Source organism: Macrotis lagotis, chromosome 4 (genome assembly GCF_037893015.1).
Source record: "Macrotis lagotis isolate mMagLag1 chromosome 4, bilby.v1.9.chrom.fasta, whole genome shotgun sequence".
Taxonomy (NCBI): domain Eukaryota; kingdom Metazoa; phylum Chordata; class Mammalia; order Peramelemorphia; family Peramelidae; genus Macrotis; species Macrotis lagotis.
In genome coordinates this window covers 54056096-54083210 of record NC_133661.1, presented here as the reverse complement: position 1 = coordinate 54083210, position 27115 = coordinate 54056096, and the positions used below count along the sequence as shown (strand labels likewise).

Genomic DNA, 27115 nt, shown 5'->3' with positions numbered 1-27115 from the left:
ATAGTTCAGAGTGTGCCGAGGACACTGAAAATGAGATCCAGCATGTTCACGTAGTTCACATTTTCAGAATAAGGACATTAAGAGGCCAGATCTTGTTCTCTCTCAATATGTCTGGAATTTAATGGTTTGTGCCATTGAGTCTAGTCTCAAACTGGAGTGGTTGTGCCAAGTGGAAGACTTTTTTGGGGGGGTGGGAGGTATGTGGATGTTAAAAGTGACAATGAAGTCTGTGCCAAATATAGACTTTTCTGTAAGTTCAGTATATGTAAGATTTCTTAGAAATTGGTCCAGCAAAGGAATGTGTTAATATATATTGAGATCTTCCATGAAATCAAATATGAGGCTCTTCGATGATGAATTTGATATGAGTTACTCCCAGGAAACTTTCACTAGCTATTCCAGTTTAATATTGCTGCCAGAGATGCTGGTATCTAGAAGTTAGTGCCATTGGTTGCTTGTAAAGATTATGCATTTATGTTCCAGTTTAAAAATCTTGAAGCTATTTTATAATGATACATAAGGATTTTAAAGTACTCCATTTGAAGGAGAAACAAATTCAGATTCTGACTCCATTTTTGAAAACTGAGCAGAATGTTATGTTCTATGCCAGTGATAGATGTCTCCAAGTGTAATTCCCTCAGCCAGTATTACAGGAGGTGGTGTTTGGTGTTCAGCACAGAGATTTACTGCTTTACTTGCTTTCACCTGTCAAATCTTATCCCTTGAATGTATTAAATTATTTTTCAGCACTTGTAAAAGAAACCCAGACCGTTGTATCTATTTCTCAGAATCAAATTTCTGTTTGTTTTGGGTTTGTGTAAGAATCATATTGATGTTTTTTGTACTTGTGAAGTTTGAATATATTTAAGACATTCTGCTTCATCTTGCAAATCTTCTAGATGACATTTTTAAAAACCAAGACTAAAACATAAATATTAGTTTAGAATTCTCAGTGTTAAATTTTAGTTTTATTTCATATGTTAAAATATGTAGCATTATTCATGATTGGAAATAACATCTTAAGAGGTATTATTAGCCTTTTGAATTGTCTGTATTTCAGTGCTTTCACACGTAAGTTCTTAGTGTTCAGTGAATAAAGCCTATGTAACCAATAATAATCTTGCCATTTTACATTTCCATAATGCTTTACAGTTCCTAATGTTCTTTCACATGATTTATTTGGTCTTCTCAAGAACCATGTGAAGTAGGCACACAACAGGTACCCTATTCTGTAGAGGATGATAAGGAAGAGTGAGACATATAGGTTTGTTGACTGCCCTAAGTTCACACAGCTTGGAAATGGACAGAGCCTAGACTAGAAGTCTTGAGGCCAGGGCTCTGTGGAAGAATACATTAATAAAAATGATGTGACTGAGATTTCCTAGTTAATTGTTTTCATTAATTATTTAAAATTATAAAATAAAAATTTTAGATTGAAATTAAGTAAACTTTTGTTGAGTGCCTGCCATGTGCAAGGCACTATTGATTACTAAGGAGAATATTGTGGTACAGGGGATCATCTGTGCCTTTAGCTGACTTACAGTCTAGTAGAGGGAATAGGACATTCACACAACCAATACAGAATAGGCAGTCAGTGTATAGGAGACAGAATCCTTTCAGGGTTCAGATGAAAGAAAGATTATTTCTAGTTTGGGGAAGATTTCATGGAGGAAAGGGTATTTGACCTGGCCTTCAAAGACAGGTAAAGAGGAGATTAATTAGACTTTCAAGGTACAAGAAATAGCTTTGAACAAAAACTTGGAGATAGGAATGCATGGAACAGATTCAGAGAGGCTAGTTTGGTTGGAGTTCGGAGTGTGTCCAGGAGAACGGTGTGAGATAAGTCTGGAAAGGTATGTTGGAATCAAGTTTCTGAGGGTTTAAGTTTTTTTCTTCTTTTTTTGTATTTTATAGGACTTCTCCCAAAGTAAAATAAAATCTTTTTCAGTGATTTTTTTTACCTCCCCTTCCCCCCAATTTGAAATATTCATATTCTAAAATTGAATTATTAATTTCTTGTGATCTTGGGTTAAATATAACTCAGCCACTTTTTTCAAATTATCTGCTATTAGTTACAACTGAAGAAGTCTTTATGAAACTACTACCCTTCCCCATGTCCTCTATCTCCTTATGTTTATCATTGGATTATCATTGGATTAAGGGGAAAAAAAATTTTTTTTAAAAATTAGGCATTTTGCTGATAGTCCTGAATGCAGATATAGGTGATTATTTTTCCCTTTCTCAAAGTCATCACTAAAAATCAGTGTCCTACTTCCCCTTACAATACAAAAAAAAATGAATATTTTCCCACTTTTCTGTTACATTTTGTGCTGAAGCTAAACATTCTTACATTGACATTTAAACTTATCTTGCAGCTGCTGTATTAAAATATGAAAATAATGTGATGAATATTCGACAGTTTAACTGCTCTCCACATCCTTACTGGTTACCCAATTTTATGGATGTCTTCACATGGTCACTACCATTTGTTGGAGAAAAAGGTATGATTTATGTAGCAATATTAAACAATTTTACTTCTCCTTTTTACTAGAGTTTACTTTTGTACACTGATACTTGCCTAAAGGAATGTGGAAGTATAGTTTCACCATGGGTACAGCTCTTCTTATGTCTGTGGGTGTGTTGATAGGAGAGCCTCAAAGATATTTTAGTTAGCTGTTTACAGCCCCCATGTGAGGATGTTTGGGGGGCTGGGAGAAGACTTAAAATAGCACAGTGTTGTCTACAGCTGTTGGATTTTCTTTCTTTTTTGTTTCGCTTAAATCTTATGTGAAGGAGTGGTGAGATGACTTTGCTTTGGAAGGGACCCTTCTATATAAATTTCATTTTCTAGGATTCCAGACTCAGGATTTTTAAACATTAATTGTTTCAGCGTTCTTTACATACAATCTCAGCTTCTATGCATTTTTCATTTCTCATACATTAAAATAATATAGAAATTAAAGTATTACTAATTCTCTAATAATTTGTGTTTGTTTTCTACAAACAGTGGAATTTTGAAGGAAACATAAAAATGATATTGGAAAACTTGTATGGTGGCCTTTAGAATATTTAGGACTACTTTTTTCCCCCTCTTTCTTTTTTACTACTTGAATAGGAAATGCCTCAGTTTCCTTGAATGTGGAATATAGTAGTGTGAAAGAAAAGGGGTGGTAGTAAAACATTGTGTTCAGATTCTTTATTTTTTATCACCTCTTCCATGTTACTCAATATTCCTTTCTGTAAGTGATGTATTGCTTCAGCCAAGACTGTTTTTGATACTGAAAGACTTAGCCAGTATGCAAAACTGAATGTTTAACAAGGTATCAAAGACTGCTCTTCAGTCTTTTATAGTTAGAAGTCAACATTCAGTTAATGTGGAGAGGTAATTACTGTAGTATTTCAGGAGATGACCAATTAAAGACTTGAAACTTATCATCCTTCTTTGGATCACCAGAGTAGCTCAGTCTTAGAATTATAGATCCATAGAGTATCTACTAGAGGCTTTAGTGTATTTCCCCTTCTCTAGGTTGTATTATAACTAAACCATCTTGTTTTAAAAAATAAAAAATTGACAGCTTTTTTTGATACAATTTTTCTAAACCCTCCACAAAGTTCATATCCTACCTATCCTTACCCCTTGCCTCTAGAAAATCGTTTTTTTTTTTAGGTTTTCTGCAAGGCAAATGGAGTTAAGTGGCTTGCCCAAGGCCACACAGCTAGGTAATTATTAAGTGTCTGAGACTGGATTTGAACCCAGGCACTCCTGACTCCAGGGTCGGTGCCTTATCCACTGTGCCACCTAGCCGCCCCCCAGAAAATCATTTAAGCAGAACTATCTAACAAAATCATTGAGCCTCTCTACTTTGGTTTCATATTTTGATATTTTTATAGAGAGGGAAGAAAATTCTAATTTACTTTATTTTTGGCTAATATTCCCTCCTGGCCTAATTTAAATTCTTCTTTCTTGAAAGACAAGTTAGAAAGTAACAATAGCAACAGCTATTAACTAGTTTCCTTTTTACCAGAACTTCATGGAATTAGAACTTTTGAGCTGGAATGATAGCCTTAGAAATTATCTAATCTAGGAAGCATAAAAGCAAGTTATCAATAAAAACTTATTTTTAGAAGCATTTTTTACCTATATTTCAAAATGGACACACTATGGTGCCTGTCCATCAGTATGTATACAGACAGATGGACGATGAGGTGAATCCAGGGATGAAGCAGAAGAAAAGAGCAGGCTACATCCCTCTCAACAATATTCAAAGCTCTTTTACTTATCCTAGCTTTTCATTCAAGTAAAGATACATCTTTTTTATGTAAACATTCTATTGGTATCTCTATATGGTAGTGAAATATGAAATACAACTGTCTGTTCAGAAGACAGTAGAAAGTAAGCTGAGAGTGAATGTGATCAGGCTATAACATATAACCAACCTTGAGTATGAGGAAATGTCAAGGAGAGGAGGGCATCACTGTAGAACATAAGTAAATGATATTAGCCTTAGAGTCTCAGAAGAAGTGGAAGGCCTTCAACTCATTAAGGGGAGGATGTGGCTAAAGTGTCACAAGATGGGCAAGAATGACTGGCTTGTAATCTAATTAGAGAAAACCCCTCAAATTGTTGAGATCAGATTCATGTGAGTATTTGAGTAAAAAATGGTAACATTTAGAGTCAGTGGCTTTAATTTGTTTATCATTCTTTTAAAATAGGTCAGTTTGGAGCTCTTCACATTTTTGTCTTTCTAATTTGATACTAATTTCTTACCTTTTCTTTTACTACTCCATGATTTGACTGTACATAGGCTGATGTTTCTGAAATGATTGTCATCATGGTAACAAATTCATTCCTGTTTATTTGACTGTCCTCAGTTTCATTTTTTGGTAATGTCATTAGATACTTATTAGTTTAGCATGTTTTTTCTTTAGAAAATATTCATGATATATATATATATATATATATATATATATATATATATATATATATACATATATGCATAAAGCTTCTGAGTATTTTATACATCTTTAGATTCCAGTTTCTTACTCTGCTGTCATATTTTCCAATATATTTCCTCTGCCCATCTTTACTTTGATGGTTTTAAAAGCTTTAAACTGCCTTGAGACTTCTGGGGCACCCTGTGTATCGTCTTGTTTTGGAACTTCTCATCTGAATCTTTTTAGGAGTTCTCTACTACTTTATTCTCTGAAATAAAGTTATGTGCTAAATATTAGCATATAAATTGTAGTTCTCTTCATAGTAGTCTTTTAGTTAATGCTTATCATAAAGACTACAAAACTTGATGCAAGTAAACTGTGAAATTGTTTATTCTTTTCTTTTTTGCTAACAATGAAACAAACTTGGATAGTTCCTTTATTCACTTATCCAAAGCAAACATTGTGAGTCAATTTGATAAAACTGCTCTGAATTTTAGTTGTATTCTGCACACAGTAAGCACTTGATAAATGTCAATATAAATATGTTTCCTTTCCTTCAGTAGGGTATAATCATATTCTTCAGACAAGATCTTGAATTAGAGTCCCAACAGTTACTTTTATATTTGTTGTTTTTCTAAAAGATGGGTAACTTTTAGCATACTCTCCCTCCCCTTTTCTGCTATTATAACTCATCATTGCATAGAACTGAGGACTGTTTTGTGTTTCTCTTTACATAGTCCAGTAATTCATTACCTAGTCACTAATACTAGCTCTCTTCTTTATGCAGTAGTTTTTTGCAAAAACACGTCCAAAGTTTTTCCTGCTTAATGGAAGCTTGAACTTCTTTCTGGAACTTGTGTACATCTGATATAAACTTCCAAAAACCTAGTGGTCCTTTCATGCCACAGGTTTGCATGTGTGTAGAATACAAGCTCTTTTACAGATTGCTGTGGTTGAAGATAAGAAAAAAAATGGAGGAGAAAGTGAGACAGTAGAAATCTTGATATGCAACTTAGCTAAACCAGATCAATCCTAGGTAACTCATAGGTTGAATGAGAATGAGAAGAACTCAGAGACACTCACTGTAACATATCTGGTAGTAATTCTGTAAGATTTCCTTAATAACAGTAGTAGAATCAACACTCAATACTTAGTTGTCTGAGGTACCTACTAGATGAAGAAGTAAAAATGGTACTTAAGATTAATTTAAGAAGTTTGGGCTGTGACTTGCCAAATATATAAAAGAAAGTATGTTGGAAGTATCATAAGTCATTATATTAGGGCTTCTATTTTTGCTTAACCTTTTTCCCCCCCTTTTTTCCAGTTTTTTATGATATTTTCTTACAGGAATTTTCCTTTTCCTTAATAAGTGATATAGGGGATTTAGGCCTAGAATTGGAGTTAGGAAGATTTGGTTTCAGACGCTTAGTAATTGTGATCCTAGCCAAGTCATTTCATCTGTCTGCCTCAGTTTCCTCAAGTATAAAATGGGGTTAGTGACAGTTTCTACCTCCCAGGCTTATTGTGAAGATCCAATGAGATATGATTTGTCCAGTTCTTATCACAGTTTTTAGAACATATTAGGCTCTTAATAAATGCTTGTTAAAAATTTTTTTAAAAAAACATTTGTTGGGGCGGCTAGGTGGCATAGTGGATAAAGCACTGGCCTTGGAGTCAGGAGTACCTGGGTTCAAATCCGGTCTCAGACACTTAATAATTACCTAGCTGTGTGACCTTGGGCAAGCCACTTAACCCCATTTGCCTTGCAAAAATCTAAAAAACAAAAACAAAAAAAAAAACATTTGTTTGGTGCATTTTTTTATCCTTTTGAGTTGTGCAAGAGATGTGTACTTAATTGCTGAGAATTATTCCACCATCTTCCCAGAAGTCTCATAGGTTAGTGGTGTCAAACTCCTGGGGTCTTGAATTAGGAACTGTTTGGCAAAATTGAAAAAAATACAGCGCAGTGTTGATTTTGTTATTTGTGATTTTCCAATTCAGTAAGAATTTGTTTCTGTTTGATTTTGACTGATTATCTGGGCAATTTTATGTAGCAGACTTTTTTTAATAAAAAAATTTTTTCCACAGTTATATTTAATGACAATTTTTAACATTCATTTAAAAAAATTTTTGAGTTCCAAATTTTCTCTCCCTCTTCCACTTTCCCCCCACCCTGAGATAGTAAGCAATTTAATATAGGTTATACATATTCAATCTTGCAAAATATATTAGCCCATTAATCATATTGTGAAAGAACACATTGACCCAAAAGAAAAAAAAACACAAAAAATTTACAGAAAGTGAAAAATAGTATGGGGGGTTTTTTTTGGAGTTTTTGCAAGGCAAATGGGGTTAAAGTGACTTGCCCAAGGCCACACAGCTAGGTAATTATTAAGTGTCTGAGGCCTGATTTGAACTCAGGTACTCCTGACTCCAGGGCCAGTGTTCTATCCACTGCGCCACTTAGCCACCCCTAAAAAATAGTATGTTTTAATCTGCATTCAGACTTCTGTCAGTTCTTTCTCTGGAGGAAGATAGAATTTTTCATTATGAGTCCTTTGGAATTCTCTTAAATCATTGTATTGCTGAGAAGAGCTAAGTCATTCACAGTTACTGTGTAAAATGTTCTCCTGTTCCTGCTCATTTCACTTTGCATCGATTCATATATGTCTTTCTTAAATCATCCTTCTTATCATTTCTCATAGCACAGTGTTATTCGATTTCAGTCATATACCAGTCACACCTTGTTCTGCCATTTCCCAGTTGATGGACTTCAATTACTAATTCTTTGCTATCACAAAAAGAATTGCCATAAATATTTTTATCTTGTCTTCTCCCCCCCACATTTTTTTAAAATTTTTTTGGGATATTTACCTAGAAGTGGTATTGCTGGATAGCCCTATAGCTTTCTTTTCATAGTTGATTGAAGAGATATGCAAAATACAAAATTCACTGTAATTATGGCTTGTAGATTGCATAAATATACTTGCTAATATTGATAGCTCAGATTTACTGTTTACAATTTTTTCTTTATAACAGTGCTATGAGATAGTTACCAGTATTGCTTTCTCCATTTTATTTTTTTTACTTTGTTTTTATTTTGTTTTGCAAGGCAATGGGGTTAAGTGGCTTGCCCAAGGCCACACAGCTAGGTAATTTTTAAGTGTGTGAGGCCGGATTTGAACTCAGGTACTCCTGACTCCAGGGCTGGTGCTCTATCCACTGCACCACCTAGCCACCCCAGCTTTCTCCATTTTATAAATGAGATTATTGAAACTTAAAGAAATGAAAGGACTTGCCAGGGAGACAATAAAGCATTGTTAAATCAATGATTCAATTCCAGATCTGCATACTTCTAAGATTGACACACTTTTTTTTTTACATAACTATGTTAATGACTTCTCCCACCTGCACAATAGAACTTCCCTTTATAACAAAGAACAACCAAATTAAAACACATCGAGACATTGGCCATGTCTGAAAATACGTACCACATTCTGCGCTTCATCTACCAACTGTGTCTCATGTGTAGGAGTGGTGTTTTACCATCAGTTTTGTGAAAATGACATTTTATACCCTGAATTCTATTGCAGGTGGTCTTAAAGGCTTTATTCCAAGAAATTATCTTTCATGAATATTTATTCCCCCATGGATAGTTTTCCCCATGCGTATGTTAAGATTACATGTGATTTCTTGATGTACATAATCACACAGATAATCTTTCTCACTGATCCTCTGATTATCCAAATGAAATGAATAAAACAAGAAGACATGTGCTTGCCAGAAGTATTTTCCAGTGTAGTGAAAGTTGCCCTGCATATCATTCAGATGAAAAAGAGTTGCATCTTCCAACCAGAATGGACAGTGAGATTTCTCTCCCTGTTCCTTTTTGTATGTGACATTTTGATGATTGCATTGAGCATTAATCAATGCAAAAAAAATTGGCCTAGAAACTCACACAGGAAGCATTAAGTGGATGGACATTGTATACAGCTTACATTCATAACATACACGTCAGTGAGCACCACATTGGTTTAGGTATCTTGGATAAGCACTGAAGTTGGCCTCATTTGAATTGGGTGAATAAGACAAGCAGTATTACATTTGGGGAGAGGGTGGGTGATTTCATGATTCTGAAGTTTTCCTTGCCACATGAGTCCTTTTTGAAACTTCAGTATTCTTTTGATAAAGACATATGGTTGGAAATCTTGGAGCACTGAATTGTAGGTGGCTCAGAGAGGAATGGAAAGGCACCTAGTGAGTCAAATCACGTTGTCACTGATGTCCTGTGCTCATGAAGTGGCATAAAAGACATCATTAAGGAAGTAAAAGAGGTTAGCTGTTCATTTAATGAGAATGAGGGGTGATGATGTGAGCCTTCCACTAGTGTTCATGAAAAGCATTGGATCTGCTGAGAGAATACCTCATTTAACCAGACTGTGAATTTCCTTCTGTGACCTTGGTGATCACTTTTCCAGACCTGTTTTCTCATATATAAAGTGAGGGATTTGAACTAGATGTTACTTCAAAGGAATGATCTTAAAGCCTCAGAGTGCATTGTGTACAGGATGGAAATTTAGGGTAAAAGTACAGGGTTTGACCTTGGAAGGAAAAAAAAAACTATTCTCTGTCAGAGTATAGAACAAGGAAAGATAGAATAATGAATAATGTAGAGAGATTTTAAGATATAAAATAAAGAATATGACTCTGGATGTCTTTTACCTCAGTATAGTAGGACAGAGTGAGGTGGGAGGATGTGTGGGGGGGATCAATCACTATGGGAAATACAATAGTCATTCAGAGAGTAATAATTGTTAATATAAAGTGGCTGTAGTCAGCGCCCATTTCAGATTTCTAGTAGAACACCAGTGGAAAGAGATTAAGTTGAATGATGAGAGTAATCCAGAGTTGGGGCTTGGGGAGAGATGAATTGAGAAAACATGGAAGGGTGGAATGACTTGAGTTTTCAGTGAAGGAGCATAATAGGGTTAGTGATCAGCCAGAGGACAAGTTGGAAAGATCATCAGAAGAATTTCAAAAATTAGATTATGGAGGTAGAACAGTTTTGGGTGATGGTAAGGACTAGGTATGCTTTCCCCTGTGTGTGGCTGAAGTAAAGTGAAGATACAGTTTTGGGGTTGGGAGTACTGAGGCAGTTGATATGTTTATTGAAATCCCCAAGTTTGAGGACAAAAATAGAAGTACCAGGTGCTGAACTCCTTAAGAAAGGATTAAGAATGATCTGGGGCTGGTAGATAACTATATCTAAAATCTGAATAGGGTGGTAGGTAGAGTGAAGCTCAAAGGAAAAAATAGTTTATAAGTGATAATGTCTGAAAGTTGCCTGGAAGTGATAGCGGGGGAGCATTTTTGCTTTTTTCTCCTGGCCATTGTGTTTGGGACATGAGAAAAGAGCACTAGTGGCAGCTGATCAAGTCATTTAACTAATGCATGTCTGAGGTAATATTTGAAGAAGTATCTTTGACAGGGGAAACACCACTTCCTTTGGGGGTCTTCACTTTCAAGGGTGCTGAAAGGAGATATAATTGTTGATTGGGCCTCACAGATGACACCCCAAACCACCATCCTGATTACAAGTGATTGGGAAGCCCAATTAATGTAGAATTTGTCATGCTATAAGCACCAGAAGATTTATATTTATGATAATATCAGCTGAAATTTCTGTGGAATGTTAAGGTTTGCTAAGTGCTAACACTCCCCAAATACTCACTTTTCCATGGAGATTTTTAAAGGATTCTTTTCTTAAGAACTTGAGAATTGTTTCTCTATAGAGTACTGAGCTTTTTCAAATTTATTCTTCATTGTTTTTTTCTCTTTAAAGTCCTGATATTTGTCAGCATCCATTACTATTTCTTTTCTTTATGTTATTATTTCTCTTTTTCCTTTTTCCCCAAAGGCTAAACTCCTTCATTCATATCCCTTTTTTTTAGTTTAGTTTTTTTTTTTTTTGCAAGGCAATGGGGTTAAGTGGCTTGCCCAAGGCCACACGGGTAGGTAGTGTCTGAGGCTGGATTTGAACTCAGGTACTCCTGACTCCAAGGCTCTATCCACTGCGCCACCTAGCCGCCCCTTTCATTCATATTCTTGAGTTAGTTTTAAGATCCTCTCCGGTCCAAGCATCTGAGTCTTCTAGGTTTACAACCTTGGAATAATGTTATTTTCCTAAAGTACAGTTTTGATGATATCATTTCCATACTCTGTAAACTCCAATAACTCAGATTTCCCTAGGAGCAAATACAACTTTTCTATATGCCATTTAAAGCTCTTTACAACTTAGCCTCAAACTACCTTTCCTAACTTAAAACATTTCTCCACCATCTTATATATGATGGTTCCACCATTATGGACTTTTTTTTACTGTTCCTCATACCACTGTATTTCTCATTTCTGTGCTTTTGCTTATTTGAGCTGAAATGGCACTCGCTCCTCACCTTTACCTCTTGGGATCCCTTATTAATTTCCTTCAAGATTCACATCATGTACTCCCTTCTACTAAGATCTTTCTGATTTCCCCTTAGCTCCTCAGTTCCCTTCCTTCTCAAAATTGCCTTGTATTTATTTTGGTGGACACATTTTTATGAACATACTTCCCCCCAAACATCCTTGGGGCATTTTTTTTCTTCATCTCTAGTACATAGCACATCATTAAGTACTTAATAAATTGTTCTTGTTGGTTAGTTGATAGGTCTAGGACTTGGAAGGGTTTTTAGATATCATCAAGTCTGACTGTTGAACTTTTTAGATCAGAGAACTGAGTCCCAGTTCTCGTAAATGGCAGGAATGGATTTGAAATTCAGGCCTTGGATTTTTAAATCTAGTACTGGTGCTAGTGCCAATGCTCTATGGTTCAATTTCTAAAAATTTTATAACAGAAATATATGTTTAATGGAGACTTTTTAAAATGTTGAAAAGGTAATTTATATCCAAAAAGCATTTGTTTGCATATTTAGAAAACTGTAGAGTCACCTTAATTGGAAAATTAATTTACCACATGTAAATGTTTACTTTTTTTTTTTATAGTGACAGAGATGCTGGTAAATGTTCTGAGTATTTGCTCCGATGACGAACTAATGACTGAAGGTGAAGATCAGTTTGACGGTATGAATATTATTTTTATAACTTTTAATAGACTATTCTTTCTGTACCCAGGCTCTACCAAAAAAATTATTGGAAAATTAGTCATGGACCTCAGAGAATTTGCACTCCTAGAAAGACAGAGCAAATAGATATTTTCTTTTTTTGTGGATTTAAAATATTTTTACTTTTATAGGAAAGGATGGTAAAGATAAAGAGATTTGTAAGAGACGAGTAAGGGTTGTGAAAGGAAGGGAAGACAGAAAGGTTGGTGTCCTGGGAGAACTGTAGACTGTAGAAAGAAGTCAAAGGAATGGAGGGATAATAAAGTGCTTCCTGCTTACCCCTGTGTGTAGTGCTTTTAACACATCAAAATCTTACCTCTTCACTGCTTCTTCTAAAAACCAGCATAAACAGCCTTCAATCTAGAAAGTCATTACATTCCAGAAGTTTACTTTGATTTTGGTAGTTTGACTCTAAAACACATTTTTTCCTGTGCATTTTTAATAACAATAATTATAAGAATGGTGATTAAGACCCCAGGTTTGGGGGCGGCTCCGGTCTTGGAGTCAGGAGTACCTGGGTTCAAATCCGGTCTCAGACACTTAATAATTACCTAGCTGTGTGGCCTTGGGCAAGCCACTTAACCCCATTTGCCTTGCAAAAAAAAAAAGAAAACCTAAAAAAAAAAGACCCTAGGTTTGCCCATAAACAACTGTTTAATGCAGTTGACTAATTATATTACATAGTACCTAACTACTTAATTTTATTTTATTTTAAAAAGTCAACATTTTAGGGGCAGTGATGGTGGCTCAGTGGATAGAGCACTGGCCCTGGAGTCAGGAGGATCTGAGTTCAAATTCAGCCTCAGGCACTTAATAATTACTTAGTTGTGTGACCTTGGGCAAGTCACTTAACCCCATTGTCTTGCAAAATAAAAATTTAACATTTTATTAAAAATGTGTGGATTAGGGACAGCTAGGTGGCTTAGTGTAGAGTGCACTGGCCCTGGAGTCAGGAAGACCTGAGTTCAAATCCAGTCTCAGACACTTAATAATTACTTAGCTGTATGACCTTGGGCAAGTCACTTAACTCCATTGCCTTGCAAAAATGAAAAGAACAGAAAATGTGTGGATTAAATCTTAAACAAACATTATTAATAAACATTAATATTAATTAATTAATAAACATTAAATTTATTAATTAATATTAATAAACATTAAGTTATTTTCTGTTCGTATCCCTTTTGATCCTTATCCCAGGAGAATGTAAATTGTTATGTATCAGTGTAACTATAAAAGCTTAGAACATTTGCACAAACACACAATTTTTCCCCTAAATATTTTCCCATCTAAATTTGGAGAGGATCTTCACTATATGAATTGCAGGATGATGGATTTTATTTATTTATTTTTGGCTTGACAACCACTGACAAAAATTTGACTTTTTTAATAAATACAGAGTATCCCTTTGTGTTATATGCTATAGTTTTTTGTTTAGCCAATTCCCCTAGCCTTGAGTATTTAGGTTCTTTCCAGTTTTTTTCACTCTTAAAAATTTGTGCTACTATGAATATATTTATACAGATAGAGATGATGGGTTTCTGTTTTGTCCTGTTTTGAATTTCTAAGGTGAAACTTACACAAATAGGTACAGGGTCAGGGTATGATCTTATTTATTGTTAGCTCTTGTCTATTTTCAGATTGCTTTCTAGAATAGTTGTACCAGTTTGCAGCAGCATCAGTAATGTCTACTCATAGATTCATTACCATTAGTTCTATAATTTTTATGTTATTTCTTAGATAGAAAGTATGAGCTATTTTTTAAATTACCAGTTATCAGTTTATTTCTACTGACCCACTTAATTAATTGAAAATCTATGTGATTTTCAGATATTTGTGTTAGTTTTTTATGTATTTTTGATAATACATTCTTATTGTTGGTTCTCTTACACATTTTCCCATTTTTTTTAACCTTTTTTTCAAATAGAGGAAAATAATTACTCTTTGGGTGTCTGCCTACCTAAAGACTATTTATTTTGATTGTGTTAAAGTTGTTAATTTCAATTTGTTTCGATATAGCTATCTGCACTCCTACAAAGTTAAGTTAGATACATTTATTTTTTCTTTAATATTTTTAATTAATTCTTCAGCATTTTGGCATTGTGTGATGTCAGTCAAAGCCCATTCCTGTCAAAATTATAGCCCTATTTCCTGATACCATATGTTAAATATTTTGCTATTTTGTTATTTCTAGCCCATCAAATATTAACTTCTTTTAATATATTAAACTATTTTTGAAACTTTCTATGGTTCAGTTTTTTTGGTCTAAATGGTATGCATTTTTTGAACATTGTAATGATAAAGAATGTTTTGATATCCAGTGGGATTGATACAAGCATGCTTGTTGTAATTTTAATTCAGTTCAGCAAGAATTTAGTAAGTAACTACTATGAACCTGCACTGTGCTGGATACTGAGGATATAAATGCTCCTGATCATAAGGAGCTTCTTTTCTAGTGAAGAGAAAATGCAGATAAGTAAAGAGAAAAATATATGAGAAGTAACTAAAGTGATTTTTAGGAGGGCATATTCCTTTCTCTTCTATCCCAACTGACAGTGTGCTCAGGGCCAGATTTGAGTTCTTAGTTCTATAATTCTTTATTCTATCTACTTATTCATTCAGATAAATTGCACTTTTAATTTGTTAAATTCTATTATGTATACCATGGTGGGGTTTAAACTGATATTAAATTAAATTGTGTATTAAGAAGTACTGTAACATTTACAATCATCATTTATACCTCAATCTATTTCCCAAAAGGCTATGAGTTGGTTCTTTACAGTACTTATAATCTTTCCAACCAATGACAAGATATATTTTTCTATTTATTCAATTCTTTCATTGATTGATTATTCCCCTTTTTTTGGTTTTGGTTTGTATCTGTGATTAAATTGGAGAAAGGGGAATCCAGAGAGAAATCTTCTTCTGCCAATGAATTTTATCACGAGTTCTATAATTTATAGTCCTATTACAGTTGTCCGAACACGTAGAGATTAAATAACTTTCCCAGGGTTCACAGTGTAAGAAGAGGGACTTCAATACAAGTTTTCTTTCTTCTGAGTATTAAACATTTCTTAAGTTTCCCTTTTTAGTCCCCCGTGTTAAGCAAATATTCAAGTCATATTCTCTGTTGTGCCTGTAAATGCATTTCCTTTTTCATTGTTTTTAATGACTGGACTAATGCATAGGAATAATTTAAATTTTTTTTATCTTGAATAATTTCTAGCCATTTTTTTCTTTGAATTTTTCAAATATGCCTTTGTCATTTATAAAAAGTTTTAGTGCAATTTTAAGCTATTAAAGCCTAAAATTTCACTATTGACTTATGGAATACCTTCTATTTTATTCATTTATAATAATTATTTGGGGTTTTTTTGGTAACCAACATTTCTAGTTATTTATTAGCATTTATGACAGAGGTCTTTCTGATCTTAATCCTGTTTAATTGGAATGATTGTAATGTTTTTTTACATTTGAGTACAATTTCAGCACTTCATTTTGGATTTGCTGTAAGAAAAGAACCACTTAAATTTGTTTTTTTTTTAGAATTTTAATCATAAGTAAATGATAGCATCTTCATACTTGTATTTGTGACATTTTCAAAATTTTATTATATTTGTATTTTTCCTAATGGCATTGAAATTCTTTCTTGTATCATTGGCATTCTTACATTCCCAGGGAGAAATACAATTTGGTCATAATGACATTTTTTGTTGTTGTTGTTGTTTTTTCTTTTTTTCTTTTTTTTTTTTTTGCAAGGCAATGGGTTTGGATGACTTGCCCATGGTCACACAGTTAGGTAATTATTAAGTCTCTGAGGCTGGATTTAAACTCAGGTCCTCCTGATTCCAGAGCCAGTGCTCTATCTACTGCAGCCTTAGCTGCCCCATAATGATTTTAAAGCATAATTATAATACTGTTTCTATGGGGAAAAAATACATTCTGAGGACCATCATTGGATGTCAAAAAAAGATTCTTCCATGTTGCAGCTCCAGGCCATAGAAATGAATAGCCCTAGCTCTAAGCTAAAGGGATTTGGGGAAGAGCAGGTGTGAATACTGAGGGGGAACTTGGGCTGAGATTCCAGGAACAGAGTAAGGATCAGGGAATGTCTTGGGAGCAATGAGAAAATGCTAGAGGGAAATAATGAGTTTCCAGTTGGTCCAAGTTCTTCTCCTTATTTCCTTCTTTTTCCCATTGCCTAATTTCTTCCTTTTTTTAATCCTTCCTGATCCCCTTCTTGCTCTTATTCACCCTTCTGTGTAGTGTTTGAAGTTGAATAAAGGGTACCAGTAGGATGAGATATTTGTCGTTCCCTCTCACAATTCTTTACTCATCCTGTCACCGCCTTAAACTTAGTTGCTCCTCTGCCTGGCATTGGAGCAAGGTTGAAAAACAAGAGGTGTGAGGAAAGAAGTGTCAAGAAGGGGTGAAGTCACATTGAAGAAAGCAAGGAGAAGAAGCCTGGGAAGGCAAGCCTCTAGCATCAGGAGAGAAGTTCTTAAAGCCCTATTGCAAATTTAGTGTCATTTTGATGCTATATACAAGAGGAATTTATTAGGTTGTTAAATGAGGTCCTTTGTCAGAGTAGTTGTTTGTTTTAATTCTATTTAGTGAAATATAGCTTGTATTTTGCAACAATGATTTCCTTAGTGTACCACCTTTTCAAAAAAGATTTGCAGCCTGTAGATGTAATTGGTAGTTGATACATTTAACACCTTTTAAGTTGTACCATTTTTATCATGAAAAAGGAAAGTAAATAGTTTGTCCTTCTAGGATTTGGACTGTTTTCTAAAATACAGTAAGGAATAAATTTAACATAGGAAATGGGGGTGTATTTTTAACAGTCTTGAGACTTTATAGTGCATTATGATGGTGCAAGGAAAAGAGCATTGGAGTTGAGCTGAACTCATTTGCTGCTTTTTTGTTCTCTCTAACCTTTGGAAAGTCACTTCACTTAAAATCTCCATCTGTAGAAATAACCTAATAATCTACATGGTTCTTTTCAGCTCAAAATTCTATATAAGATGAGTCTATAGATTAGGGTATAGGATATAGAAAGGACTGATAGTCTTTTCTTCCCATTCTTTAGTATTGGGGTTTTTTTGCATGTAAATTGGATGTTGTTTTGCTGCAAAGACCCTTCTAAAAACTCCCCAATTAGGTTTAGAGCAGAAAGCACATACACTGTTGCTCTTTGGTCTATATAGAATTAGTCTAATTCTGATTCAAGAAGTATTGTACCTTTCATGTTCATATGGTACATGCTTTTCTGGTTGTTTTTTTTTTAATTGAAAAGAGGGAAGGTTTACTACTAAGCTGTGGTTCAATAAAGCACCTTCTCTGTACACAACATGGAACTAGAAATTCCAACTTGCAAGTGCTGGTGACCTTCAAGAACCACATGAACCTGCTTCTCATTTGTGTTCATTACCTTTTCTTTAAAACACACTTCCATTAGGTGACTCCTTTTCTTAGATGTGTCAAAATAGACATGTGCGATTGTTTGTGGCACAGTCTTTAGAAGTCTTATGTGTTTCCACGTGTTTTTCCTGTCCTTTAGTTATTTCTATTTTCATCAAATACTATTATGAGTCACATTCTGAGCCTATCTCCTTAAAGTTATCTTCTTGAGAATTTTCCCAGTGGCATCTCCCTTTTATTCACTAGTTTCTACAGTACTACCTTTTTCTAATGTCAGGACTTTCATTTTCTTCCCTCTCTTCTCATATTCATTCTTCAATACCACTGCCAAGTTAAATATCTATCTTTTTATTTGTCTCAACCATCTTTTTCTCCATCATTCACTTCCTTTTTTCTGGACTCTCCATCTGAAGAACGACTCATATATGGCAATAAAAAAGGTACAGACCAGACAGAGTTACATTGTTTTGAAATATGACTTCATAAATTGTTTCATCCCTTTAAGTTAGAACATGTTAGAAAGTTAGACTTATCTAGAATGATTCTCATTGGGCATTGAAAATTTAGTTTAAATTTACTTGAATTAAATTTTTTTGACTTTGGAAGTCATATTCCAAGATGTCTGTCTTTCTGTGCATGGAAATATTTCTCCCTTTTTCATTCCTCTCGTCTTTAGATTTCATTCTTTTACCTATTCGTAATACTTTGAATCTCTGCCTGCATGATTAGGGTGTGTTCAGTCGACTGTCTTGTTCCTTAAAATAATTTTACTGTGGATATTTACTTTAATATTGTGCATGATGTGTTCATAGATTGTTCCAAAATCCTGATTTGTTAAAGTATAGTATTTTTATTTCAGTGGTTTTTAAAATTAAAATTAGCTACAGTTTACATTCTATTTGACTTTGCCAAAATGCACATAAGGTTTATAATTTCACATTGTTTTTTAGCTTACTCAAAGTCTAAGTACAAAATAATTTTCTCTATATTTTTTCATGAACTATCTGTTCAGTAGAAAAGAAAGTGATTTACAGTTTAACCTTGGACAAATCACCACCTCTGCCTCTATTTCCTTAGCTATAGAATCTGGGATTTCTACGGTTACTCTACCTTTTAACATTCTGTGATTTTAATATTAGTGATTTTTTAATATTCCATAAAATACCCATTAGCTTTGATTTATATAGTTCTAGTCATCAGATTGTGGGAGTTTTTGTTTGTTTCGGGAAAGTCTATGTTAACAGTTGCAGAAACAGTACATTCAGTGCTTATAATAATATGATCTCTGGAGCTTCATAAACATTGTAGAGTTCTGTTGTAGAACCTGTATTATACAGACTGTGTCTCTTGTTTTCATCTTGAAAATTGAATTTCTTTTTCAGTTACCTTAAAATGGTTTCCATTTGTCTAGTTGTCATCTTAATTTACATGTGTTTGTAGACTGCTCAATTTTACAACCAAGTGCTCTAGCACAGACAACTAGGTCCCTGGCTCGACTGGCTTTGCCTCTTCTACCTTTCTAGACCATTTGTTCTTTCTTTCTTTCTCCCCCCCCCCCCCAATAAAAGTGAATCACAGCTTTCAGGAGCCATACTTCTAAGGCCAAAGTGTATGTTGTTACTATATATGAACAAAAGTTTATTAAATAGCTACTAAGACTTGCAGAGCATTGTGCTAGATGCTGGTGTATATTGCCCTTGAGCTTACAGTCTAGTAGAAGAAAGACCCACTTCCCTCCTTTTGTTGGTTTGATATGGGCCAGTCTAGCTTTGTGAAAGACTGGAATAGAAATGCATGACTTTGAGGTTCCTCCACCTGAGGAGCCAGTGAGTCTTTATAAATCTCTTTTGAATGAAATAGGAGCACAGGTGGCTTTTGGAAGGTGAAGCAAAATGTCATTGACAGCAGTCTTTGTTAAAACTATCTTCACTTAATAACTTATACATGCTTATACTTTTCCCCAAGACTTCAATCAGTCCAGTCTGTTAGGTTGATAGAGATGCGCTAGTTAGTTAGAAGGACCCTTCTATGGAATGACTTTTACAGCAAGATTATTTAAACCAATATAAAATGAAAGATCCAGTGTTGTCATTGTGTGATGGGAGCCTTCAATAATTCCAGCTTGTTATAGCTTGTTATTCCAGTGTGTTATGGGCTTCTGTGAGGAAGAAGTGGCAAATTCTGCAAAATAATTGCTGATTCCTTCTTGGCCACTAATTTGTCAAAATGCTTTGGATTGGGATGAATTTTCTTGCCCATTTTGTGAATAATTATTAATTGGCTTTTTTACTAATCATTCAGTAGTGTGCAAGCAAGCAAGTTTGTGGATTAAGTTTTTTATTGCTAATCAGAGCTTAGCATTATATTGGTATTGAGCCAAGTATTGAGAGAAAATCTTTCCAATATGAGATCAGCGAGTTTTCTCTATGACTGCAGGTAACTGGGGGCTTGATACAGAGAGGGGTGTGTGTGCGCGTGTGTATCTGTGTGTCTGTGTTTGTGTGTGAGAGAGACAGAGAGAGAAAGAGGCTAATTGTGTATGATGTGTATGAAGGTACTCCAGACTTGAGCCCCTTCCTTTTTTTTTTTTATTCCATTGAAAGTAGGATCAGCGGCAGCACGGAAAGAAATAATCCGAAACAAAATTCGAGCAATTGGCAAGATGGCAAGAGTCTTCTCTGTTCTCAGGTAATGGTACACTTTGTCAATTATTTATTTACATCAATCATTTTACTCCGTTCCAGGATACCAATTTTTGTCTCACTTGCCATCTGGAAACAATGTGTTAACATTCTTTTCTCAGGAAAGAGGTATTTTTAATGTATTAAACTGGATGATAGAAATCATGTTTTTAAACTGAACTGTGAGGTCCTGGAAGTTAAAATTGTTTATCCATGCCATCCACCATGGGCATCCATGGTGAATTCTCTGAAGGTGCCTCATGTGCCAGCCATGTCACCCATCAGGACATGGGACACCTTCCATTCCATTTTTATTGTCCATAATGTATCTTTACTCACGACTTCCCTCTCACTTACCAGCTGTGTGACTTCCCATTCCTAACTCATTGTTAAGGCACAGGGAGATCACAGTAACTATACAATGAGGAAGACTCAGGGGAAGCAAATCTTAATGTTGGGGAATAAAGACTTAGACACTTTTCATACCCTTAGACCTCCACTTCTGCACAGTGGGGCACGCTACTCTGGAGCAAAGCTTGATCACATTAATTTCACTATGTTATCCTTAATACAAGCACTAAAATTGCTGCCACTTAATAGGAACCAAAGAAAGTTTTGATCCACTTTGTATGTATGGGAGAAATTTCTGTTCACAACTTCAAAGCCCTAGGATTCTAGAGAGACTGTGGGAGTGAAGGCCGTAGGTACTCACTCACTCATTTTATGCTTTTGCTTGCTATTGCCATAGCAAGGATATGATAGAATCACTGAGTTAGTGGCAGTATCTTTTGTACCCTTTTAATATCTGACTTTACTTTTGCATTCCTTTTGAGCCCCTCTAAAACTCTAATCAGCTTGTGATGTAACAGTCACTGTGAAAGCAGAGACACATGGTAAAAGAAATCACTCTCTCAGGTTATTCATTGTGTACTTTCCCATCTCCTCTATAATCATAGACTGCAATCAGAATCAGGTCATCGAATTGTTCAGCAAACTTTGCCTAACTGTGGACCTCCCCTGCTTAGCTATTTATACACATTGCCCAGCAAGTCTCCTCCTGAAGAGAATTTTCCTTTAGGCTTCCGGGATTGGAGTGTTTTGATTGAATGGTCCTTGGAATGGACATGTGGCTCCCCAAGGGCTGTATGTAAAACAATTTACAGTTAACTCATTATATCTTCATGACAAGACTAAGTGTTATTATTATTATTATTTCCATTTTTCAGATAAGAAAGCTTGAGTAGACAGTTGTTAAGGGACTAGTCACACAGCTTTTAAGTTCTGAGACTGGATTTGAATTCAGGTACTCCTAACTCCAAATTCAGTGCTTTAGACATTGCCCCATCTAGCTATCTTTAGCACTCCTCTTAGCACTCCTCTATTCCACCTCTCAGAGCATCTGTAAGAGAACAGCTACTTGGATGCCCACTCCAGCAATTGAGCGGGTGCCCTCCCCAGGACACTACCTCTTGCCATTCCCTCATCATCTGGTGATTGCAGCAGGTGCCCATTGGCATGAAGGCCTTTGTTTCGGGTAGGTCAGGATGAGCTGCAATATATATATATACATATCATAAGTCTTAGCACACTATCTTTCCCTGGAGACCCACCCTTCTTCCAAATTTGAAATCCTCGTCCCTCCAGTCATATCAACTGTTGTCTTTAGGAACACTTTGGGGAAAAGCCTTGCTGTCATCTTTGGGTCTTCACTTGTCCCAACTTAGGTATCCAGTAATTTACCATCTCCTCCAGGAGACCTCTCTTTTCTAGGATTCTTAAGTCAGGCCCCCTCTTGAGTGGACTCTAGCAGGAACCTCTGAATAGTGCCCTCCATCCTCCAAGGCAGAACTGCCACAGGGCTTTTCATAATGTATCAGCCAGACCATGTTGCTTCTTATGCAAGAAATGCCATCGTATCCCTGTTAGCTCTAGGATCAAATTTAATTTCATCTTTTTATTCTCTTAAATTGTCTATTTCTACAAAAGTTTGGTAATAAAATTATTAGGCCATTAATAGATAATTTGTACATAAGTTAAATATATTCAAAAATATTTGCCAACTTCTCATGTAAAGAATAACTAGAATTATTAGAATAATAGAATTATTAAAGAAGAAACTGTTTGAGGGCCTTCTCCCTACTTCCAGTCCAATCTGACAGACATTTCTTATGAAGAGTTTTGACATTTGTGGTCTTTTTCCCCTCCAGGGAGGAGAGTGAGAGCGTGCTGACACTCAAGGGCCTGACTCCCACAGGGATGTTGCCTAGTGGAGTGTTGGCTGGAGGACGGCAGACCCTGCAAAGTGGTAATGATGCTATGCACCTAGCTGTGCCTCCCATGGACTGGGGCGCCCCTCACTCTTTGGCTAACACTACATATAATGCATGCAGGGAGTTTCTTCTGCTTTTCAGTTCCTGTCTGAGCAGCTGACATGGGCAGGGTGCCATTTGTTAGGCAGTTTCTTATCCTTACTTTATCAGGGCAGACACCTAAGAGTGCAGTTATTTATTTCACAGGAATAGAAGGGGCAGTCTCTCAGGTTTTCAGTGGAAGATGTGGGGCCAGCTCATGTCATTCATTATGTCTGGGAAGTTAAATGTAATTGATTATTTGTTCATTTATTTATTTGTTTATTTATTTATTTGACTGCATTATTAAAACTTCAGCCTTTGCTATTAAAAGCCCCCACTTTTAAGTCTGTGATTCAGGAACATTGAGAATGCAAAAAGAGAAATAATGTGATTCCCGGTTTTTTGTTGTTTGCTTTTCGTTTATGTAATTGTATTAGACTGTGCTTATTTTCCATTGGGAAATTGCAGATATTTAATTTTAGTGTTAACAGTCTGCTCTGGGCCCCAGAACATTACTATGCACTTCAAATGCTGACAGATTTTTGCGAGGTTTTGTACTCTGGTAAATGATGCCAAAGTTTGTTTTCTGTGGTGTTTGTCAAATGTTCTATGTATAATTGATTGTCTCTGTAACATGCTGTTTCCTTCCTCTGCAGATGTAGCTGCTTTCTTAAATCTGTCTGTCTTTCTCTAGGTATAGCTGTATGTCTGTATAAGTATGTTAAATTAAACTACTCTATCAGACACTTGTCTGTCTCTTAATGTAGAAGTAATTTTGTAGCCCCTTGCTTTAAGGTTGGCTGCATTGGCTGCTGCACTTTGTGCATTCTGAACAATTATGTAATTGAGTAGACATTCAATCATTGTTATAAGTGGAGAATAAAGGGGTTGAACTTAAATCCTGTAAGTCAAAATTGAAAGGGTGTTTATTAAGTGTGCCTATATTTTTGCATGAAAATAAAAAGAATTCTACATAAAGCATTCCTGTAATCTGGCTCATTGAATATTTTGTAACAAAAAAAGTTACTTTTTTTGAGTTTGTGTTAACACTTTTTTAGAAAACCTGTCACAGATAAAATAGGGAGAGAGTGAATGTGAATGTTGCAGAATACATTCAGTGACCAAAGTCCAGGTTTCAATCTTCTAGTTGAACAGTGGGGTGGGGGGGAAGGTGATGTGGACAGGAGCTGATTTTATTACTATTGCAGCCTCCACTGACAATAACCCTCTGAGGGTCATTGTTCTGCTAAGCAAAGCAGCACCTCTAATTTGTTCCTAATTCTTAATAAGAACAGTTCCTTTTTTTTTTAATATGTGTAATATAATGATTTTAGGGGAGTAACAGAAGGAAATTTTATTTTTAAATTTTTCTTAAAACTTCAGTTTGATTGAATTTTCACAAATTCCATCTTAATTACAATAAATTTTCAATGGTAGTATTTCAGAGAGATGTTTGTTATTTGGACAAATAATTTTTTACTTGTAACTCGTACATGTCCTATTTTGTATGTGATTGTTTTGTCTACAACAACCAGTGATGTGTATGAGGAATCCATCAAAGCTGCTTTGAAAAACATTTCCATAGTTCCAGTTTAAATTTTCATACTGAATGAGGTCTCTCTTTCTCTCTCTCTCTCTCTCTCTCACTCTCTCTCTCTCTCTCTCTGTCTTGATGATTTTTAGGAATTCTGCTATAATTCTCTTCCAGGCTGTGCCCTTCAGTTTTCTCTGGCTTCAGTGTAACTAATTATAAGAGGAGAAAATTGACTTGAATGGTTTTGTTAAATATATATTAAACAAATCAAACAGGCAATGAAGAGTCACCAGAACTACACCCCCATTCCCATTTTCAAGAAAAGCTTAAATTCCATCCAAGAACTCTAGAGTAACAAAACAGAGCAGAGAAGAGGTTAAGCTGCTTAGTTAGATCCCTACTACTAGTCAGTTACTCTTAGATCACTTGTTTTTCTAATTTATTCTTAACAATCTTGCATTCAGGCTTATTTGCAATTGTCTACCATGTTCTATTTATTTACATATATTTTGGCAGCTCTGTTGATTCAGAATTTACATATATCTCAGTAGCCTAGGGAAGTCTTTTGAAAGCATTTCCCTCATAGTAGGAAAAGTTTGAGAGAAAGCAGCAAGGAATTCTTCTTCCTAATGAGCAGTTTAATTTCAGCATGGATTGGAATAAGTGGAAAAATTGAGCCATGAAAACAGGTGAAACAAGCCAAGTTCCTCTGAGGTATTTTTTGACATTGTGGCTTCAGTATTTTGTTGAAGTGATTTCCTGGAACACAAAATATTCTCATATGCAAATATAAAATATAACAATTTCACTCAAAGCCACATGTAAATGATTTTTTAGATTATCTTATCATTTTGGACTATTTCTATGACCGTAAACATACTATTATTATATTCCTTTGCACAAAATATACAACTTTATAAAAAATATGATGATTCATACGTTTTTGCATTTTAGTCAAGGAAATGAAGCAAAACTGATAATAAATTTGATAAACTACACAATAAGATGCTCCCTGCCTTCACCAGCATTTCTTTCTTGAAATTGTGGCCATAAAGAATTGAATAATGTCATGTTCTTCCTGGTCATTCAGAATGTCATTTGAGGTACACAGTTCAAGCCTTGTTATACTGGAATCTGTCGGGCCTTTGGTAACTGAGAATTAGCAGAGAAAAACTGCCTTTGGAGGAGTTTAGCAATTATCAAATGATATTTCTTTGAGTTTATTGTTTATACTTCAAATTATCATCTCTCTGTTCCAAGCAATCTGTTTGTTATGGTATGCAGGTTTAAATATGGTATCCGTGAAATTTTCCAGAAAGTGTTTAGAAGCACTCATAGGCCTGAAAAGACAGTGAGAAATGTAGACTGACCCTGGGAAGCAGTTTAACATAAATCATTTTTTAAGTCTCTAAAGCTTAAGGAGTATGTATCACATTTGAAGATATTTTGTCAACTGTATTAAGAAACTTTCTTACTATTGACTGTAATACTCCCAAAAACTATTCCCCCAAATATTAATTATTGTAATAAAAATAAATTGTCTTGGCTCAGTAAGCTATGAAAGGATTCACCTCTGTTCTTCAGAGGAATGATTTAAATAACGCAAGCTCTTCCCTCCCCACCCAAAAAAAAACCTGGCCCAGAATTACTGTAAAAATTCACCTTTTCCTATTAGATTTCTTTAAATTGTAATGATATTTACCTTTATTTTGATGAATGAGCATGCCAGTGATGAACTGATAGAAGCGGCTGCTTTACCTAATGGCTTCTTGTTTGGGCATATATTATTGCAGGGGCATTTTCTAATTGTGCAGCACTATATTTTTAAGCTGTAAAATATACAGTGGATATTACATGTATGTCTGCTTTAGTTAGTAATGTATTTTATCAATTAAGGAAAATTAACTACTCCTCTGTTCAGTGTTCATCAAATTTCCTTTTGGGCATTAGATTATTTTAAAGTTACAATACAGCAACTTTTTCTCAGTCTCATTGAATTCTTTAAGATTCCTTGTTTCTCTTGCCCTTTCAGTTAAATTTGTCATCATTCTTATAAGATGTTAAATTATCCCCTCAAGAACACTTTCACTGGCCTCATTGTAGAAGTGGTTTCAGTGATAAGACAGATGATTGTCATGTCTACCATGGGCTTTCCTTTTAGAAGATGGAGGATGGTCAGTAGTGACAATGACAGATAGAGCTCTCTTTAGTTATCTGTTGATTTACTTTATACAAGGGTTTGAGAACAAAAATGACCAGAAGAATTCTTGACAGTAAGCAGCACAACAGATGCACTGGAGTTTTCTCAATGAGCCAGATACTAATTCTGCCTCTCATCCAGGAACATATGTGTATGTGTATGTTTGTGTGTGTATATACACATACACATATCAGTGTATATATATCACATATAACTCATTGTTGGGATAGATTATAAGGGCACTTTCAGTAAGTGCCCCCCCCCCCAGGTTAAAGCAGTAGAATACTTGCTCAACAGTCCTTTACCCTTTAACTAAGATTAAAGAAGGCAAGTGGGAGCTTGGCCTCCAGTGTTAGTTTTTATAGATTGTTGTAACTTTGGCTTTATAATAAAGAGCAAGGCAGTTGAGGTTAAATGACTTGCCGAGAGTCACACAGCTAATAAGTGTCAAATGTCTGAGACCAGATTTGAACTCACATCTTCCTGAACACACATCCTCCAGGACCGGTGCTATCTCCCCTAAGCTACCTACCTATTTGCCCCAAGAGTACCTTTCTAACAAAGAAGAGGAACCATTCTTAGTGTTCAGATTATACTGATGATGCTTACTAATTTTTCAATTATAAATCCTAAAACCATATCATCCTTGAATTTCATAATTTATTGCTATTATTGTCCGTCCCCCCACTTCCCCAGGCAGTAAAGAGAAAGGAACCTGGCAACATCAGTTTTGATGTACTGTTAAATCATTTCTCTTTAGAGAATTTCCTTGAGACTGTGATGGGTGGAATATAAAATAGATATACTATAAAATTCTTGAATCATTGGAATAC

At 35.1% G+C, this 27115-nt stretch overlaps 1 protein-coding gene across 2 annotated transcripts in view; it reads left to right on the top strand.

Moving 5' to 3' along the window:
* The window catches only part of PPP3CB (protein phosphatase 3 catalytic subunit beta), a 45241-nt gene that overhangs the window by 14677 nt on the left and 3449 nt on the right, over positions 1–27115 (top strand). For both annotated transcript variants that reach the window (XM_074232837.1, XM_074232838.1), the window contains exons 9-12: positions 2376–2501; positions 11977–12054; positions 20123–20204; positions 22405–22502. In XM_074232837.1, coding sequence (XP_074088938.1) covers positions 2376–2501; positions 11977–12054; positions 20123–20204; positions 22405–22502 — 384 coding nt within the window. The remainder of the gene's footprint in view (positions 1–2375; positions 2502–11976; positions 12055–20122; positions 20205–22404; positions 22503–27115) is intronic.